Source organism: Caretta caretta, chromosome 1 (assembly GCF_965140235.1).
Source record: "Caretta caretta isolate rCarCar2 chromosome 1, rCarCar1.hap1, whole genome shotgun sequence".
Taxonomy (NCBI): domain Eukaryota; kingdom Metazoa; phylum Chordata; order Testudines; family Cheloniidae; genus Caretta; species Caretta caretta.
Window position 1 is genome coordinate 187,888,049 of NC_134206.1, and position 16,443 is coordinate 187,904,491.

Below are 16,443 nucleotides of genomic sequence, written 5' to 3' on the forward strand. Positions count from 1 at the left end.
CTTAAAAATCCCAAGTTCTGGAATGTTGCTTTCATTTCAATTTCCTGCCCCCCGCCTCTCCCCAAATGCTTTCTTGGGAGTATTGGACCAGGTAATCAATCTCAAAAATTGAATTTGAATTTGAGTACACTTCAGTCAATGCTGCCCTTGTTAAGGGTATCCCGTCCTCTGTATGTAATTTCTTTTTGCAGTGTTTAGGGACAGTGAGAGTGCTTGGGTGGTGGATTGATGTGTGAGAACAGTTTTTATGGGTATATGAGGTTCCAGCTGCATGTGTAAATTCCCATTGTGTGATGTAAGGAACGTGGTGAATGCAGCATGCATATTTGTGGTAATGTCTGTTCTGAAGTTAGGAAAATGATTAATAGGGTTTTTGTTTTAAAAACTTAGGCAATTTCTGCATAAAAATTGTATTTCCCAAAGAAGACTCATCCACCCCAAAATGGTCCATTCATAGTCAGATTCACATCAACGCCCAGAGATCCTAAACTGACAGAATCTTTTCTCAGTAACAGGTGGACAGATAACACTGTGCAAGGTCCATATGGACTTGTCTAATATTTCTTAGCACTACCCCTACTTTCAGCTACTGCAGAATGCTTTAGGGGGTCTGTGTTTTATCTTTCAAAGCTTTATATGACTGTTACTTCACTTCATCTCAGTTCTTTGCACTGTGTTGTAGGTCCAGCTCGCTGGAACAAGTTTACAGGCTGCTGCTCAGTCCTTAAATGTACAGGTAAGGACTGCCCCTTCTCCCATTCTCCGTCAAGTATCTGTTTTTTTAAAGATAGTTTTCAGGCTGCAAGCTGTCCCATTCTAATTGTTTGTTTGGGTTTGTAAAATAAGAGAGGTTGAGTAGTAATAGTTTCACAGCTGCAGACCAGACTGGGTGATGGTCCGCAATAGGAGCTGGTTAATGCATTGGTACTAATAATTTTGTGTCAGAGGTTAGTGAGCTGTTATAAATATTTCTCATGCTGCATTACGAACTCCAGTAATCTCACATGTTCCTTGATTTCAGCCTTATTTTAATCATAGATTACTTTGCAAACTGTTTTTGGAAGCTGAACATAGGGGGCCGATGTAGCATTGATTTTTAATGTTGCTGGTGTGGATCGCTTGGGTTTCCTACAGCATCAAGTAAATTATACCTAGTAATTTAAAAATAAGCTGGGCTACTTGCTCCTCATTGATCTGCATAGTATAGCAAAGCATTCAAACTTTGTGTGATGCAGAATGCTCCATAGCATTTCAATCAACCTACTGCTTCCTTTCAATACAATATTCAAGCAACATGCCGAAAGGGGAAAGGGATGTAGTTTTATTGAAAACTGGTTTCAATATTGCAATATACTAAAGAACTGGGATAGTGCATTCCATGAAGCCAAATAGAACATGGACCCAGTTACATGTGGTGCTGCTTTAGAAAGAAGGGGAGATACAGTGATGTTCCTTTTTAAGAGAAAGGAGGCAGAAAATTGCCTTGGTTGCCATGGTAAACTTCCATCCCTGAGAGAGATGTTGGCAAACAGGCTGTATCACTAGTGCAGAATGTTTACAGTCCTATGCTGTGATTATCTCTCAGTGACTGGCAGAATTAATCAGAGGCTTTATGTTAATTAGCCTGCTCTGCAGTCCCCAAAACAGGTGGTGGAAAATATGCAAATCTATGCAGAATTTTAATGCTCTGCATAACCAGTTTTAATTACCATAAAACCCTCTCTTTCCTCTTCAGACACTTTCTTGCATTTCCTTCCTCATGGCTGCCGTATTCTCTTCTCCATTTAAAAAAAAAAAAAAAAAAAAGATTTTAAGTAAAACACACTGCACAGCTATATAAATGCTAAATTTTTTATTTTAAGACAATTTGTGTTTGGCTTCTTACTAGATTTAGTGAAGCATCTGAGGGCATTTCAAACCAGTCCCCTGTTTAGCTAGCATTCTGTTGACTTAATGTTCTTAATGCAGATGTTTGAAAAACATATACTCCCTTCACTCCATTGTTCTGGATTTTAGTCCGTGAATAATTTTAAGTGCTTTGTGGTGGGCAAATACTTTTTACCACAAAGAAAAAATAACGTCAACTTCAATGATGCTGCGGCAAACAAAGTGATATCTGAAAATATTTCAGGTACAAAAGAACTGGGTGTTTTGTTTTCTTTTAACCCTAAACTGTGTTAGCTACACATGTTGGAGCAGTCATAGTTGAGATGGTGGGCAGAAAGAGAGCCATTTCTTAAACCCACTCTTAAAATGAACCCAAGGGTTTTTTGTATGCGGATGAAAGATTTTGATGTACAGTGTAGAGATAGTAGTGTATACATTAACATCTGTTTTACACTATAAAGAGTTATATTTTTTTCCTAGTCTAAATCTAATGAAGAATCTGGGGACACCCAGCAGCCAAGCCAGCCTTCCCAGCAGCCTTCAGTGCAGGCGGCCATACCCCAGACCCAGCTCATGCTGGCCGGAGGACAGATCACCGGGGTAAGGTTTACTCAAGAGAATTGTAGTAAGCCTCCTGTCTGGCAGTACTGCCATAATTTGCCATCCGATTAGAGTCACCCACCAAACAGATAGTAGAGTGGCTGTCCAAGGTTACTGTCATTTCATTAAAGAGGAACTTTCATACAGGTGGCGAGGGGAGCAAGAACATTTTTATATAAAAAGCAGTCTGCTTGTCAGTAGTTCTTAGTGCCTGATGTTTTTTGGAGAAATTTGTATTACAATATTGGAATTTCTTGGTTCCTGTTATTTTCTCCTACTTGACCCTGCAATGAAATCAAAACTCTAGGTTTGACATTAGCCTGTTGTAGAAGTCATGGATATCAGAAAATCAATGTTTTTACTTCAGTGCAGGACCATACAGAAGCATAAGAGGGAAACACCATGTCAAAATTTTGGTACATGTGTAGCAAAAGTGATGGGAACTTTATTACAGTTTATATCCCCTAACTTTTTTAATATTTTGCAATGGGCATAAAGTTTGTGTTCTCTGAGCAACTCAATCTTTAGATATCATCAACCTTTTTGCTTATGCTTCCCAGAATTCAGCCCCTCCATTTTACCTGTCAGTCTTGAATTTTCTAGAGTTTTTTGTTTGTTTTAAATAATAAAGTTTTGGGGGTGTGGCAGTTTGGTGTTTGTTTTTTTAAAAGGGTAGTTGTGCTTGTGAAATTGTTGCAACTCCCAGAAGTGTTTAAAATTAATTAGAAAAACAAACTTGAGAGTGGATTGGTTTGGTTGGAGAGGTTATTTCCATTTCATCAGCTCTTCAGATTGAGGTTTTTGCCCAAGAATGGGGAATTAGGAGGTTATTCCATCAATGCATTGGGTCTATGATTTAAATTGTTGGGTGATGTCACCTGCAAACTTGAATGGTGCCATGTCTAATTCAGTCCCGTTTGCTGTGGAATCCTCAAAATAGAATAGCTGTGTAAATTATCCAGGCCCACATTTAATTGGTTTTGTTTAATTTAATTTGTATTTTACTATTTTAAAGTACATTTGCTTTCAACAACAACAAAAATTATGTGGTGGAAGAAAGTTATTAAAACCTATTCTAAATAAATCATTTTTGTTTTGTCTGATGAATGTCTGTAGTACTGCGGCATTCCAGACTCCAGGTTTGTGTGGATGGGGATTGTATTAAATGTGGACATCAGAATTCATTTCCGTGTAAAGGAGAGGCTAGCCACCTGTTTCATAGAGATAATGTGTGTTTCGAAGATGAAGGGATGTAAACTTGCCAACTCTATTCTGTTAATAATAATAATAATAATAAAACAAAAAGGCAGATGGGAGGAGAGACTTGGAGTGAAACAAATGGAGCTCATGTTCTTCACTTATATCTTAGGGCATAATGGAAATGATGGAATATGGCAGGGATTCATGCTAATGTGAAGCAGCTGGGGTGTTATCAGTTCATTCAATAGCCACAGCCAGTACTCCTGCTTTTCTTTCATCTGGCTAATCACTTGCTGTTCTGTTCGGTGTACATTTCCTTTCAAATCCTGTCAGGGCTGATTCTTTTTGCATGCTAGTTAATTACCTTTTTGCATGAACCTTGTATTAGAACTGTGGAGAAACTTACATGATTCTTCAGGTTCTGATTGCAGCATAACACTTAAAGTTTCAATGCTTCTACCAAAATTGTGTTGTAGGTTGATTGCTATGTTATGTTGAGTAGCCAGCTGCGTTACATAAGGTGTTCAGGTTAGCCAATGTCTGTTACCTGATTAAGAGCTGGTAGTTTGTAATTGGGAACAATTCTTTCTGCTGTTAATGACTCTTTGTTCTAATTGTTTCTAGCTCACGTTGACGCCAGCCCAGCAGCAGTTATTATTACAACAGGCACAGGCGCAGTTGCTGGCGGCTGCAGTGCAGCATTCAGCCAGTCAGCAGCACAGCGCTGCAGGTGCCACCATCTCGGCCTCCGCTGCGACGCCGATGACGCAGATTCCTCTTTCTCAGCCAATACAGATTGCACAGGTGAGCACTGGGGCTTGTGTGGGTTGAGGGAAGGAGATTTAACCTGAAAAAACACATCCACTTGTTCTTCAAGTGGTTTCTGTATATTTTCACTTGGGGGATCAAAGGCACCTGTGCCGTAGGCTTCCAGTACCTTCTGTTGAGCAGTGTCCGCTGGGATCACTCATTCCTCCCTTTTCCTCACCCCTTCATGGAGGACTTCAGGGCATCTAAAAAGCTGTGTCCCCAACTACCCCTCAGTTCTGTTTCACTGCTTATGGTGCCACAAACTTTTGTCACATACCTTGTCCTCAACACTTCCCTCATTTTTCACTTTCTTCCTTTTGGGGCCTATTTTTGTTTGTAGTTAGTTATCTTTTCTTAAAAAAGGTGTTATACCAATAAAATAAAAACCAGCAAGATCTTATTAAAGGGAAAAAGGCAAAATACCACATTTATTGTGAATACAGAAAGAATCATAGAAGCAGTTAGTTATAGCTATAACATTCCATTCAATCTCATATTTATTCTCACATTCATTCCTACAAACACACACACAGGTTCTGTAAGGTTGTTATCATGGTTACCAGCGTTAGAGTTGCTCATGCCAAGCACTGTCCAGGTGGCCTGGACATGAGGAGGGAGCAGGGCCTTGTCAGATGCTCATCTGATGCTCCTGGAAGTTGGTTTGCAGAATCAGACCCCGAAGTTCTCACTTTCTCGAGTCCATTTTTATAGGAGTTTTTCCTATGCCAGTCTGTGGGAATTGCTTCGTCATGCTGTTGCTGAATCAATCAGCAGATAGCACATTCCTGACAGCTCTGTGCTGCTAGATGTTATCTTGTTCTTTGGTTCTCCCATTCTTGAGGCTGTTGGGTGGATTCCAGTCTGCCCTCCAGGGGTCCTCTGGTTATTTCCACTTGACGCCTTCTTCAGCCGATGGACACTGGATTCTTAGGCTGGCACCTCCCTGATCATTCAGTTATTATCCACACCAAGCATCCATCCACATACATCCTCTATCTCTATTTTAATCACAATTGTTAATACAACAAAAGGGCGGGGAGTCTCTGGGTGCTGTTTCTGTTGTTAGAGTATTGCTTTGAGTCTCTCTCTGTGTGAATTGCTTTGAGAACAGACTCTGTCTTAGAATGTACTAACGCAATTAGCAGCTTGCAAGTTTCACACGTAGAGGGAGAGAAACAGTACCAAAAACCAAGAGACCTCTTAATTAGTAATACCCTGGAATTTAAACTATGGGGAATCAAACTCATTTGTGATTTTAATACAGAACTTCTTTAATATGATCCAACAAAGGGCGGCGGGGGGGGTAATGATACCCATATGGAATGGGAATTGTAGGACCAAGAGGAGCAGGAGGGTGGCCTTGTACCCCCACTGACCTGGAAGGCTCTTCATGCGAAGTCAGCTATGTGCTGGACTTAACTTACCACACCGGCTCTGTGCTTCATGCCAGTGTCTCTAAGGTTCCTGGATCCGTCCTGGTGCATCAGGTCCAGCATCAGAGATCCAGCACCCTTTGTCACTGGAGAACTGCTTGCCAAAATGATTCTGGTGCCTGGATCCACCCAGGTTGAAGTCTTGTACTAAGGGTCTGGCACCCTTACTTCTGAAGAACTCCTAGCCAAAGTGAGTATGTGCCTGGCAGGAGTGGCAGTGCAGTCCTTGGATCTGTCCAGGTAGACATAGTCTACTGTGGAGAACCAGGCACCATTGATTCTGTGCTTAACATGTACAGCATGGAGGTCTCTAGATCCCTCCAGACACGAGTAACCAAATGTGGATCACAAGGTTCTCTAATGAAACCTGTTGCTGGCCTCATCTTCAACACGGAGGTCCAGTCTCCTGGAAATAAAAGTTCCTAGCATGCAATATTCTATCTTGATCTGAGTAACCTGTCTGCGTCCTATAGTTTCCACACGCTGTACTGGCTGGTAGCACCACTTATTGTGCAGCTGTTTCTGAGACCAGGTTTAAAATTTTTTGGAGACCTTTTCTTTGAGAATCCGTAGCTCCCTCATGCTTCGGAGCAGGGCTTGAAATTTGGAAGTGGGGTCACAGTTGTGTTTTGTTTTTGTTTGTTTTTCGCTGCCTCTGTGAAAATCTGTCAACATTTGGGCAAGTTATCAGTGTTTTGAAAAATTGCAGTTCTGACATACTCAGTAGACTCTTAGATTTTAGCAGTTCAGTTCCCCAGAGATTCCATCCACACTTGACAAATGCCAACCTGGGGCTGGGCAGGACTTTCCCTACAATTGCAGCTCTGGGCTGCACTAGGCTATCTTGGATCTATAGTCTGGGTCACTGGAACTGAGAGCCCAGAGACTTCTCTCCTATGCTTTCAATCACTCCCTGCTGAAGATGGAGGAGGAAGCTGCCTGATTTGAATGCAGAGAGGGTAAGAGCCAGACCTGTGGGAGGAGTGGAGGGAGTAATTTGGACAAAGCCTGATTGAGGTGGAAGGGGAACATTGGGATTGGAGGCTGGCCAAAGGGTTTCAGGAAGAGAGACTGGGCCTAGGAATCTGGTGTGGAGACCGGGCCTGTCTGCTGCAGGGACTGGGAGTGGTTGGGCATGGAGACTTAAACTTTGAATGAGCAGAGTGGGGGAAAGGAGATCTGCAAAGAGCTGGGGTAAATTGGAACTTTGTAGGCAAAGAGACTGAGACAAGAAGTTTAGGTTGGCAGATGAACAGGACACTAGATAGGATGAGGAGTGTAGTGAGAAAATTGGGGATAGGGAATGTGGGGGAGGTGAGATTGGAGGACAGGTGGTGAAGACAAACAGATCAGGTGAGCCAGGAAGAGCGGGTAGGGGATTGAGACTGAGTAAGGAAACAGGAAAAAGAGCTGGGTGTTGGGTGGGAACTGGGAATGGCTGAGCGAGGAGACTGGGACTAGGAGTCCAGATAGGTCAGACTAAGACTTGATGGGCAAGGAGAATGTGACTGGGATGAAAAACTTGAGTGGATATTGGGACTGGCTAGGTGAGAATAGGTCTGGGATGAAGAGACAGAACAGAGACAGGTTGGAGGGGACTAGATAGAAGAGGTCACACTTGGGAGTAATGGGCAGAAGGGTTTGTGCCAACTGGAGCATGCTCCTCTCCCCACCACAGAATGGGATCCAAGATTCCTGACACTCACCATTCCTCTGCTGTCAGCAGATATCTGTGAAACCCACAAAGTGTCCCATCCTCTTCTAGTACTGGTTCACATAAAGCATGAGAACCTACTACTGCTATCAGTTAAACCATAATCTGAAGTGGCAAAGGTCTGTGCAATGGACCTAAACGTTGCAACCCTGCTGATGACCCATGTGGGTGTCAATATGATGCCACAGGATGGAATTTGTTTTTTAGTGTAAATTCAGAAACTTACATATAAAACTATGTTAAAAGAACATTATTAAGACTGCAAAAATAAGCACTGAGAAATTAGGGATTGCCAGTATTAAGCTTGCCTCTGTGTCATAATCATTATGATCTAGTCTTTAATTACATGATTGCATACCACTTATTCTGCAGGACCCCTGTCTCATTCAATGCCCAGGATAGAACTGCTCTGGGGTTGACTCAAGGTTGCGTAATAAAGGTGTCTGCTGTCTGAAGGACCCCTGCTTCATTTGTTGCAGAAGCTGGAAGGTGGTGGATAGTGAATGAGGGAGGAGGTTGCAGGAAGAGAAAGGACAACAATGTTATGGTTAGAGAAGCTGAATGCTCCCCCTGCAGAACTGAATTCTAAAGTCTATCCTTGCCTCTGCCACAGAGTTCCTATGTGATTCTGGGCAAGTCACTTAAACCAAATTTTTCGCAGATGATCACTAATTGTGTTTCTCATTTGTGGGTGCTGAACTTGCGATCATGGGGGCTGATTTGTAGAAGTGCTGAGTACTTCCATTAACATCAGCTGCAACTCTGAACTGTGCTTTGAACATGTGAACTGCTATATAATGCTAGGTACTCTGAAAAATTAGGTTTTAGGCATCTAAAATTGGGTACCAAAAATTGATGGGTACCTTTTTACCTTAATCTCTTCGTTCCTCAGTTTCCCATCTATAAATGTGAATAAAACCACCACCTCATTTTACAGGGGTGCTATAAAAATTTAAGTTTGTGAAGTGCTTAAATGCTGTAGTGATGAGCACAATACAGTAGCTTCTGTAGAAATTAATTCTGTGTTTAGAGGAGGATTTGAATAGTGTGCAGTAAATAAGACCTTCAGCCACACACTAAGGAGGAAACAAAATATTGAATAGCTGCTCATCAATCAAGCATGGTCCATCTTGTGCACTGAACAAGGCCGCAATCCTATAGAAGAAGTAGTATGTGATTGTGCAAGTAAAGACTGTATCATAACACATATACACAAAGGGACTGAATTTGGGTTGCACAGACAATCTTAATTCTGGCATTTCCTGATTGTTGACTTTACAGTTAGTGTTCTTTTAACATATATTTTTGGTATGTAATTATAAATTTACTGCATTCTATCCTCTTTATGAAATGTAGGTGTGACCCTTGGCTTCCTGGTAAGATGAAAGTGCAACCCTGTGTTGGGCATAGTTGAGAGAGACTGGAAAACTTGTATCCTCTACAGTTGCAGATGGATGAGACCAAGCTCTCCAATCCATCTTGACACTGATCTGTAAACAGCACACAGGTTTGCTTATTTGCATTGCTGTTGTAAACACAGAGCTGATTACCCAAATAGCCGACTGTTTGTTTTAATTGATTCTTGAATAATTGATTAACTGGCAGGTTTCTGCAGCAGGGGGATTACCATATTTATTTTAATTAACTAATTGCACAAGCATGGCTTCTTTAATGTGCTCTTTAGTCAACACAAGCAATCTACTGCGGAGATGTGGGTAAGATTGTTGGTGCTGCTGCTGAACTGATGCAGAAGTACCACTAATAATTGTACCAGGTTTTGAGGTCTCTAGATACTGGACCTTTTTGTTCATCTTCTGTTGAGATCTGTGGTAAACATTTGAATGAAATAAATGTCAAAGAGGGAGAGAAATATTTAGGTTAGTACATGGGTTATAAGTAGGAGTAATGGTATGGAGCTAAAAGAGAACTTTAGATGGAATAGCTTCATCATTCCGTGTAGTCCTGGAATAGTCTCCTAAAAGAAGTGCCGGAAGTCTCTTCCGATTTGACAAAATACCATAAATTGTATACTCTGCAAACAATTGTGTTGTCTGGCTGGATAGACCAGATGACCTACTAAGTGTTTTTCCTATCTAATTTTTGTTGTTCTCGTGCTGATGTAATACAAGCTTCTCATAGAGAAAAATGAGATCTGAATAGGAAAACATGATCAATGGTTGTTTACTTAGTCATTAAAGTGAGAATTATTATAGTACTATAATTACCTGAAAAATAAAACATACTTGCCGTAGGAATAGACATAAATGACAGAATCTGAATGAGTCGGAGAAGCACATCTCTTCAGCAAGCTCTTCCAACCAGCATTACCAGCAACATAGCCAGTTCAAAGAAGGCTCAGCCAAGATGTTAGTTACCAAGACGAAGATGGGGAGAATGGTGCTGATTATATCAAGTTTCTGTCTTCTCAGCTAAGATGACTCAAAGCAAGACCATTTCTCACCTATGCTCTCCTAACCCTCTGGTGGTTTGCAAGGGTACTGCCTGTCCTGGATTTATGATAGCTGATTCTTTATGCCGTTCCCATGATGTAGAGCTGCAGCATAGTGGCTCCAATGGTATATGACAAAAGAAACTTGTCAAGTATTATAATAAATAAATCATCACTACTTTGCCATTTGTAGTATTGTTCTATTCTTCTCTCTCTGCTCAAACACAAAGAGTCCTGTGGCACCTTATAGACTAACAGACGTATCGGAGCATAAGCTTTTGTGGGTGAATACCCACTTCGTCGGACTCATGTAGTGGAAATTTCCAGAGGCAGGTATAAATCCCTGGCCTGATTCTTGCTTGCATATTTATACCTGCCTCTGGAAATTTCCACTATGTGCATCTGACAAAGTGAGTATTCACCCACGAAAGCTTGTGCTCCAATATGTCTGTTAGTCTATAAGGTGCCACAGGACTCTGCTACTTTTACAGATCCAGATTAACACGGCTACCTCTCTGATACTTAATACTACAAATGACATACTTCAGTGCAACTTCTGACATTGCGACATTGGCCACTGACATGATTTGTTTGGTGCAGTTTCCAGATTTTGTGCCAATTCAAATGTTACTATGTAAACTGATTTTCAAACCGTTAAATCCAAAAAAACCTGTTTTAGTGCAACTTTAAGTTTGCACAATTAAGCATTCAAAAATGATGAAATGTGGAAATTACTGTTGAAAGGGCAACCTTAACTGTTCCTTCTGGCATTATAATGCAGCCTTAATTACCTGAGTTCATACTATAAAATAGTTCATACATTTTCTATCCAATCCTTAAATTCATGTATTTCTGAGATAAATTTATAAATACTGTAAAGAGTTTAAATGCCAAGGATGGAGAGGAATTATTTAGAGTGAGACCTGGAACTAGCATGATAGATGAGGCTAGAGTGGGAATGAGATTTAAATGTCAACAGGAAAATTTATGCCAGATATCAAAAACTTTCTGGCATAAAGTTTATTAGGCTTTGGAAGCCCCGTTGTTTGGAACTTTTAAAGCTATATTGAAAAAATAGAGTATATGCTGTAGGGAACAATCCTGCACTTGCAGAGGAAGAGATTGCATGACCTAATAGGTCTTATCCAAGATCGTAGCCAGCCAAAAAAAGGTAGGTGACTACTATAGACGCTGTGAGGAGGTGCAAAGAAGAGTCAGTCACAGGCTCCCAAACATCCTAATATATTTTCTCATGAGATGAACATAGAAAATATAATTGGGTCCCATATGCAGTTGCAAAACTAAACTCTGTTAAATCTACATTCCCAGGGTACAGTAGTCTAGTTGAAGGGTGTAGGGCAGCTTGAGAACAAGATGAGCTTGCGTCCTGTCTGATTTATACTTGTGTATGAAAAGTAACTCCACTGACATCTGTAGAGTTACACTGGGGTAAAACTGGTGCAAGTTCAGAATCAGATCTGTAGTTTAAACACCGCTTACTCCCTTCTTCATTGAGACTCAACAGTGTTTTAAGTTAACCATGTCCAACAGGAGCTTCCATATTTTAACTGTCTCGCACTTGCTAGATTTCATAGCATAGGCAAGAAATAAATCCATATGTTTTCCTACCTCTCTGCCTCTTGGATTCAGTGCTGTCTGCCTTGTTCTCTTCCTTCCCACTCTTTCCTTAAATGTAGTGCTCTCCCCACTTCTGAGATCTGTTCTTGGTTCTTCCCCAACTCTCCTGAGGTGGACTACCTGTTCTTTTCTGGTGTTTCCCCTCCTTTGTCCACACCCTCTTCTCTAGATTGTCTCTCCAGCACCCCTTTTTGAGGGTGCCATTTCTCTCTCAGTTCCCAGGATCTCGCATCCTTTGGTCTCTTGATTTCTGTTTCCCCTGGAGTGTCTTTTCCCAAGAGTTTTTGGCTTCCTGCATTGCCCTGTAACTCCTCACCTCCTCCTTCCCCTGCATCTGGTCCTCACACCCAAGTGGTCGTGAGGCGCTCTCCATGGTGGTGGTCTGTTCAGAAGTTGTCTATTCCTTTCTGTAACAGTAACCAATGGAGTACTGGATACTTACCCCGCCATGTGACAAAGGTTTAACCTTATGTTATCCTGACCCATATCATATGTCTGGGTCCAAGAAATAAAGTTGTTTTTTACCAGCACTCCTGGATGTCATAGCCTTATTAAATGAGGACAGAAATAAACTGAATCTCTGGCAAAATTGGAACAAGCAAACTTGACGGAGAACTGGAGGAGATGGTTGCAGTGATTCCAGAATTTCTTGAAAGCAAGTGGTGAAAATGGGATCACAATTTAAATACTGAAGTAAAAGTCTACAGTTGTATAACAGGCATCATTCAGTCAGTGTCAACTAGTGTTTGTCTACCTCACTGGTAAATTGCATACTTGCTGACTTACCAAGAACACGTTGGCCAAATGATGGCTACGGTGTATTTGTAATGTAGACTAAGAACTCGTTTCTATGTGTGCACATGTATATAGCCTTATAAGTACACAGTTGACAAAATATCTGTAAGAACTCTTGTTCCTTCGTCCCCCAAATTGTGGTTGTAATTTGGTATGATTTTGTTGAATTTTTAATTTTAATAATTTTCAATTAATCTTATACACTGGTGTGGGCAAAGGGACAATAAGAAGGCTGGCCAGGAAGTGGGAAGTTGCAGTTTTGGAACATGCGCACTTCCTGAGTTTTGAACACCCACACATAGCATATGTTTTTAAAGTGCATACTTCTCAGTTTAATGATAAAATTTATTTTGCATGCTCAATACTCAATTTTTAAATGTTCTTAAGTTTGTCCAATCAAAACCAAATTGTTTTCAAGCTCAGCAAAAGCACTAATCCTTAAAAGCCAGTCTAGTAATGATGAGATTAATAACAGAAATCATTTAGAAGATCAGCAGTATGCCTCTTGGCTATCTGCATGCCAGGCTTCAACTTTCTAACTTCAGTTGCTTTTAGTGTATCACTGCTGAAATAAAAGAGAAAATGAGGCTAGAATTTTTTAAAAACAGCTATATTGTGTGTTTTCACACTCCAGCTTGAACAGGTTAAGAGATACTCCTCAAATTCCTGTTCAGGCAGAGACTAAGCAGCAAAATCTTCACCCTGCAAAATGAATGAGTAAATGAAAACAGGAATCATAATAGCTGAAAGTGTTTTTCTGGAGCCTTAACTACAGGTATGTCTATCATACCTGCTATAGTAACCTAAGCAATTTTGTTTTAAACTACTCAAATAGATTAGTCCACTTTATGGATTAACTCTGTCCAATATTTAACGATCACAGTGCAAACTAACAAATTCTATTTTTGTTTTCTTTTTGCCTCCCTTTAGCTCAAAAATAGCCATTCCAGATTTCTTAAAATTTGTGTTTTAAAAACTAAACAACCCCCAATGCCCCAAAATACCCCACTAGTTCCCAGGCTAAACCTTTATTTCATCTGTCAGTGATGGTAGATTCTGCAAACCTCAGAAAAGCAGAAGTTTGACAATGGAAATGCTGACAGACCCATAACCTTATATAAATGCTGCTAATTTTTTACTGTGTTGGAAGTCCTTTACTGGGGCATTTAGTAAACTGTGTTGTGTGCAGTTCCACTTATGTCAATGAAGCACTTGTAATGGTTACTCTGTTTGAGAAATGAAAGAATAATCTAAGTTATTCAATAGCAAACATGCTGGTGCTAGATCCCCTTTTATCTCCCAGTGCTAGGAGGAAAAATCCTAGATATTTCAAATGTTTCAGGAGTTGTGACTGATTTGAATGATTAATGCACACCTCTTTATTTCATTAAGGATTTGCAGCACCTGCAGCAGCTCCAACAGCAGAATCTCAACCTGCAACAGTTTGTGTTGGTGCATCCAACAACCAACTTGCAGCCAGCACAGTTTATCATCTCACAAACGCCGCAGGGGCAGCAGGGTGAGTGTGACCTTTCTGGGAGAAATTCAGAGCTGGGTTCAGTAAGAATAGTCACGGGGTCCTTTTTGTGTCTTCCCCCAATGTTGACATTCCTTAATGGAAATAGCAGTGTTGGGTTTAGGGAGAGTGTCATGGCATGAGCCTGGCCCTTTTAAAGAATTTGAAGTTCAGCCTCACCTGTGTTACATGTATCCTGCTTTCCCAGGTGAAAGGAACGAGTCAAGGGGTCACATGATGGGAGTCATGTTACTAAAAGCTGGGCCTGTTGAGGAATATGAAAGCAGCCTGTGTTCAGTCAGAAAGGGTTCAAGGAGAGAGAGTGCCTGATGAGAAGAGGACAGGTGATGACTCCCCAAAGCTCATAGGCAGAAGGCCTAGGAGAGACTGGTAAGGATTGGGGCCTGTTGAGGGATAAGCTGCAGCTGAAACACCCTCAAGGAGCAGGACCCTGCTGGGTGAGAAGCCAAGCTATATGGGTTGCAAAGGACAGCAAACTGGAGGTGAGGCTATAAGGAAGGGGAAGCTTTACTAAAGGACTAGAAAGTATTTTGAGCCTAAAAGGAGGGCTATGTGGATACTGAAGCCCACTGTAGATTGAAAGAACTGATTGATCCTGAGGAAGAGGGCTGGAAGTTTGAGTGTTTTATGCTTATAAACCAAATCAAAAGCAGAGGTGTTTTGTGAAAACATCAGATGCAGTTTTTGTTTGCAAGACAGAAGGTAAACTGAGATAGTGGTAGAGCCTGAAGCCAGACTAGGTAAGCCCTGCTACATGGACACTGTTCAGAGAACATACGGCACAAAATTTGAGTTACCTTAGAACTTCTAAAATTTGGTTCAAGGGAGCCTCAGAATCCAAATAATCTTTCTTTTAAGAGGAAAATATCCACAAAACCACTGCTTTTAGAGATTTTTTTTTAAAATGTCACTGTTTATATAGGCCTACACTTTTCATGTGGCTTTTGATGCCTTCATAATAGCAATGAATAAATCTCTTTAAATGGTTCACAAACAAGGAATCTAATCAAATGTTATGTTGACTTCTAGAATTATGGGAAGAGTTTGAAATGCATTGTTTGCCACATGTTTCTGGAACTTCCATCAGAAAGTAATTTGTATTGTCTTTTCAAGAAAATCAAAATAAGTTTCTTCACAAGCCACCCCTCTTCAGTTAAGGTTCTGTTTATCTGTGACCCTGTAAATAAACACACACACATTTAAGTATTGACCTGCAGCCTAGACTGCAGAACTGCTTCAGAAACACAGGATTTACATTCTCTCTTTAGCTCTTCAGCCATTAGAGTGTGACGTAGTTAATAACTGAAATACTTGAACATGTTTACCACTGACTGCTCATGGGAATAAATTAAAGTAACATGCATGCCATAAATATACCCTTTATCTCATATTTTTGGGGTGACTTTTGCAGGGTTTCAGGGTTAAAGCTGCAGTTCGAACATCTCAAACACTGGTTCATTGATTGTGAGGGAAGGCAGACTCAGAAACTGCCTTTTGCCAAGCTGGGTTTTCTGTGTTCTAATCTTATTGCTCTATCAGGAAATTTCTTAACACAATTAAAGTTACTTCTGAGGTCATTAACACAGAGGTGATTCAGAGCTTTTGTTAAAGCAGGCTGAAAGCAACTTCAGTGGATAATCCTTCACTATCTGGAGTTGTACTTAGACAACACAGTGACAGGCATCTTAGACACAATTTAGTGCAGTATGCAGAGATTCTCTTTGTCTCATAAAAAGCCAGTGGAATATTTCTGCTCTGAATGCCGAGGACTAATTACAGAAGCTGTCTTTAGTTCCTTCAGAGAAACCCCTATTGCATTTTGTGTATATATATATATCCACCCCTTTAGTAACCACAGAATAACTTTAGATTTATGTAAAGCACTTTCTGTCCGTGAGAAAATTGTGCTTTATAAGCTGTGTATCTGTGTGTGCGTGTGTGTGTGTAAATAAAGTATATCATGTAGCCACTATGAAGAGAAACGTGGCAGCTATTCTGTGTTGTTGACACTACTTGCAATAGGCGAGAAAGTGAAAAATAACTTGTCAAAGCAAAACTTACTGGGGTATCTGTACACCAGAGGTAACATGTTTACTCTTGGAAAAAAGTGCAGTAGCATCATCAGTGACCCCAACTGGGCTATTCAGTCTATCCGTTCAAACTGAACCGCATGACTCAGTTGTGGAGAAACTCAGATTTCTATTTTTTAAGTTTTTTTTACAAGATCTAGAGCCTTGTAAAAAATATTCAGTCTAATTTGTTTAGGCTTTGTATTTTTCAACTTCCCCAACATGCAACAGATGAGAAATTTTCTATATAAAATCATCGCCATGTATCTAATATAATCAACAGATTAATTTCTGTCTGATTACTGTTAATT

General features: G+C 40.5%; 1 protein-coding gene across 4 annotated transcripts in view; it reads left to right on the top strand.

Annotated features, from left to right (window-relative positions):
• The window catches only part of POU2F1 (POU class 2 homeobox 1), a 174,583-nt gene that overhangs the window by 104,918 nt on the left and 53,222 nt on the right, over positions 1-16,443 (top strand). For 3 of the 4 annotated variants that reach the window (XM_048869595.2, XM_048869625.2, XM_048869604.2), the window contains exons 4-7: positions 683-736; positions 2,368-2,487; positions 4,312-4,491; positions 13,919-14,045. In XM_048869595.2, coding sequence (XP_048725552.1) covers positions 683-736; positions 2,368-2,487; positions 4,312-4,491; positions 13,919-14,045 — 481 coding nt within the window. The remainder of the gene's footprint in view (positions 1-682; positions 737-2,367; positions 2,488-4,311; positions 4,492-13,918; positions 14,046-16,443) is intronic. The other variant, XM_048869614.2, reaches the window with a different exon arrangement.